General features: G+C 37.5%; 1 protein-coding gene across 1 annotated transcript; it reads right to left on the bottom strand.

Moving 5' to 3' along the window:
* Positions 1 to 1,980: 1,980 nt before the first annotated feature.
* On the bottom strand, positions 1,981 to 3,920 carry LOC147390535 (putative WRKY transcription factor 65). Its single transcript, XM_086417065.1, has 3 exons — positions 3,563 to 3,920; positions 3,331 to 3,468; positions 1,981 to 2,736 (listed from the first exon to the last, which is right to left on the bottom strand). Exons 1-3 carry the CDS (start codon positions 3,706 to 3,708, stop codon positions 2,199 to 2,201), a joined length of 822 nt encoding a protein of 273 aa, XP_086273191.1. The 5' UTR covers positions 3,709 to 3,920; the 3' UTR covers positions 1,981 to 2,198.
* Positions 3,921 to 4,131: the final 211 nt, after the last annotated feature.

Genomic DNA, 4,131 nt, shown 5'->3' with positions numbered 1-4,131 from the left:
TTGGACAAGACCATGATTTATGAAGTGGGCAAAGCTCAAGTCTATTGTTTATTGGGATACTCAAATATAAAAAAATATTAAAGAACTTGAAAATAATTTGGTTTATAGAGAAAAATCAGAGGTTTTTGGTTAGATGTTGAAGATGAGTACATTTATGTAATTTTATTGAAGTACTTTAGAGTAAAACGAGGTCAAGGGGCATGTCAAAAGTTAGAAAACATAGGAGGTCTCAAATAATTATAAATCATCCTAAAATTAGCATTGGAATCTCGAGAATTGTTAGAACGTGCTCTCTAAACACTATTGAATGATCCTTGGATTTACCATCTAACTAGCCATACTGGAGCTATATTACCCCCAAACCAATCCAAAATGTAAGTTAACCCAGAAAAAATAATTTAAGAAATGTTTACGTTTCTGTGTCTCTAACAACGAAAAGAAAAATAATTCCCATTGTCCCCAACAATCTGATCTCAGTGACAAATTGAATGGTACACCTATGCACAAAAAAATCACCGCTGAATTTAGATTGAAAAGTTTAATTGCCATACATTTTCAAAGTCTTAGATATGAACATTTTTTTTTTCTTCTAATTTTCTGATTCAAACATAATCTAGATCATGAACTCATGGCCCAAATGAGGATCGACATGGTGTTCATTCACCATTTTGTTTTGGATTAAAATGAGAATTTTTTTTTTCAACTCAAGTGACAAAGCTTTGAACTCGAGTATCAAGAGGGCCCGAGCTCATTAACCCAAACTCAACCTGTGCTTTAGCTTCTGAACCTGATATTGAGTTCGGGCTAGTCCAAATTAGGTAGTTTTGGGTGGCGTGGGCATGTTTATATATTATTGTATAACCTTATATTCGGGTTGAGTTGGGCTGCCCAAGCTCTCAACTCGCGTTCGACCTAAGCCAAGGTCAAGTTGAGTTATTTTAACCTGAGCTTAACTTATGTTCTACATTACCAGGCCAAGTTTGCCCATCATTTGGGTTGAGCCAACCCCACCAAGTTGCAACCCTAGTTTGGTGGTGATTAATTATCCCATCATTGGATATTAAGATGTATTAAATTCACCTCAAAAATTTATTCTATTACTTAGGGCACACGTTAAAGAGCAATAAATACACCTTGAAAAATTATATTTTGTATCGAAAAGGTCCTTCAAATAAATCTTTTTTCCAAAATGCTTTTTACGATGTTTATATCTGAATTCGAATTTGAAAAAAAACATTGTTGTTTTGAATCCGATAGGATACCCTAAGTCAACAGGGCGGAATCATGATTTTACTCATGTGGGGGGCAGCCAAGAGTAGACAAAATTTTGTGGGGACTATTAAGAGTGAAAAAAATAATAGTGAAGACAACTAAGAGTAGAAAAAAATTGTGGGGGCAATAGTGACAGATTTCTTTATCTACCATTAAAATCTGTCGTAATAGCATATTCATTCATAAAATTTGAAAACTCTTTGGGGGTGGGGGGGGCAAGTACCCTCAGAGCCCTACTTTATATCCACCCCTGTAAATCAACATTTGAATTTGTATCCCATTATTTTTTTAGATATCCTATTTGATTCAACTGATAACTATATCAAATTCACATTTTCTTCAAAATTCAAATTGATTTAATGCCCTCGAACTCAGGTCTTTAATGAAAGAATAATAAAATGATCCATAGCAAAATTCCTAAGATTTTTCCCTTGACACCGGTCATCTTCAACTCTTGATTTTTTTTTTTTCCTATATTTAAAATCAGTCAATTTCTACTTTTAATTGGAACCAACAAACCTCAAAGCAACATAGGTAAAAATATGGTTGATCCAGATCCGGTCCAGAAATATGTAAAATTTGATCTTTAACGGATTGACCCGATCGGATCCGATCCAATGGAAGCACTTATTGTTGGAACCCTCGAAAAAAAGACAAATGTGAAAGCAAACAACAAAGAGATCTAGACGGAATTCGGAGAATCGCCAGTCGCCACCATTCAATACTCTCTCTTTTTTATTTCTGAAAACTTTATTAATTTACACTAAATCCAAGGCACAGAAGAAGATAGAAAAAAAAAAAATAATAACAATTTAATATTTCTCCTTTTTTTGAAAATTCTTCTATCTTGTAGCGCACGATACGCAGTTACGCACTCCGTTAATTATAATATTCCCGCTTTCGTAGAAACCAGGGGCGGCACGTTATCATCCTGTGCTCTGGCACCATGAAGCCTCCCTTAAACTGCACCGCGTGCGCCGCTCCTCCTGTTCCATAAACCCTCTTTGAAAAACCACAGAACATTCTGGTAACTCGCCCAAATCGGCGAACAACGACTCGTCTTCTTCTCCCATTGGAAAGATCATCGCCACGTCAGCACCTTCGTTGATGTTTCCCGAGCAAATTGGGCTCTCGAGCATTGTGGGAGTTGTGGATGCCACGTAGGAAAACCAACCGAAATCGTCTGTTGTGATTAGAGACTCGTCACCAAGATCGGCGAATTTGTGGTCCGGTTCGGTTTCGGTTTCTTTTTGGTTCGAGAAACCCGGTGGTTCTTCAGACCGGGATTTGTTGTCATTGGTAGTGGTGGTGGTGGTGGTGGTTGTATTAGAGTTTTTGGAGGCCGGCCAGGGGTGATTGTGCTCACAGGCGTACGTTATCACGAGCATGGTGGGGTCCACTCGGCTCCTCTCTACTTGTTTTCTTGCTGGACAGCCTTTCGAACTACTACATCGATAATAACCTCTGCGCAAAAAATTTAAAATAATAGACAGATAAGATAGAGAAAAAAAGACTAATCAGAATTTGACACATAAATCATTGAAGAAAGATTAATTATCTAGCGCATTATAGCAAAATCAATCTATTAAGCTAAAATACGCCTCTCCCCAGCTCCTCCACTTGTTTCCGTGGACTAAAAACCAGGCGGCCACGCTAATTAATTGGCGCAAGTTAGTGTAACGAATAGTCTTCGTCTAAAATGCACAGAAATTCATGATAAAGGAGAGCACTAGCTCCTACGACGTTTGAACGTCTCTGTCAAACCAACGGTTAAGATGGGAGAGTATCCTTAAAGATTCCCTCCTGCGAATCCCTAGAAATATTTGAACTGTCCTTAGAACACTAATACTGATCGTCTGAGTTTTTTTCCTCTCATCTCAGCCGTATGTTTGATGGAGAACTGATCTTAGAAAAGTTACTTTATGTAGAAAGAAACAAATGGGAGATTGTTCTTAGGGATTCCAAGGTACTTGATCCGAAGAAAAAAGGTACAAATCCCTAGAAGAGTGGTACTGATCTGTAAGAAATATGTACTATAATGCTTTAGAGGAAACTCACCTGGGATAAGGAGATCCCTTGATTGGCTTCTGCCCATACTTCCTCCAAGCCCAAGAATCTGACGGTGGAGCTCCCTCGCCCTTTACACGAGAAACGTCCCCGATCGGTATGGATACCACTCTCTTCTGTGCAGCGCGCCTAGTGGATCAAAACCCATCTTCCATAAATCTAATTATTATTTAAAAAATATATATATATTTTCTCACCGGAATCTGACACACTAAATACCAACCTTTTTTTCGGAGACGATGTGGTAATCTTCTTTCTATCGTTGATCATGCCGGAATTAGGCGGAGAATCACAGTTCTCCGGTATCATTCTGACATCTTCATCTTGCTCTCTTACAAAAGGGTTGTTGAATTTGAATCTACCTTCCATGTTGAATTAAAGTTGAGATGCATCAATCTGAACCGTTGATTGTTTGATGATAATGGTTCTTGATCAAACATTAAACCATTTGATAGGTTTTTTCTGCCTCAGAGAGAGAGAGAGAGAGAGAGTTGATGAATTGAATTGGAGGAAAAAACAGGTGCAATGTAAGAGGTTTTTAATAGACTTTTAAATTTTAAAGTATTGGGAGGTCAAGTTGACAGATGGGCAGTTGTATAGTTTATAGAGGACGTGCAAGCAAATAGCCGAATACTATATAATCTTCTCAACTTAATTTATTACATTTGAAAGCGACCCTCTTGGAGGTTCTTTGGCTTCACATGGATTCTCCCTTCAATGAAGGAAAAGAGAGGGTTGAGTTTCATGTTTTTTTATTTTATTTTATTTTTGATGATCTCATCAATCTTTTTA

The sequence above is a fragment of the Akebia trifoliata genome, chromosome 11, assembly GCF_017979445.1.
Source record: "Akebia trifoliata isolate Shusen 1 chromosome 11, ASM1797944v1, whole genome shotgun sequence".
In the NCBI taxonomy this organism is placed as follows: domain Eukaryota; kingdom Viridiplantae; phylum Streptophyta; class Magnoliopsida; order Ranunculales; family Lardizabalaceae; genus Akebia; species Akebia trifoliata.
The sequence above is the reverse complement of the archived record's forward strand: the minus strand, read 5'-3'. Positions and strand labels throughout refer to the sequence as shown.

Coding starts and splice junctions, on each gene's coding strand:
- LOC147390535 (XM_086417065.1), bottom strand. CDS start 3,708: ATGGAAGGTAGATTCAAATTCAACAACCCTTTTGTAAGAGAGCAAGAT. Junction 3,469..3,562: donor ACATCGTCTCCGAAAAAAAG/GTTGGTATTTAG, acceptor TTGATCCACTAG/GCGCGCTGCACAGAAGAGAG. Junction 2,737..3,330: donor AAGGGATCTCCTTATCCCAG/GTGAGTTTCCTC, acceptor TTTTTTGCGCAG/AGGTTATTATCGATGTAGTA.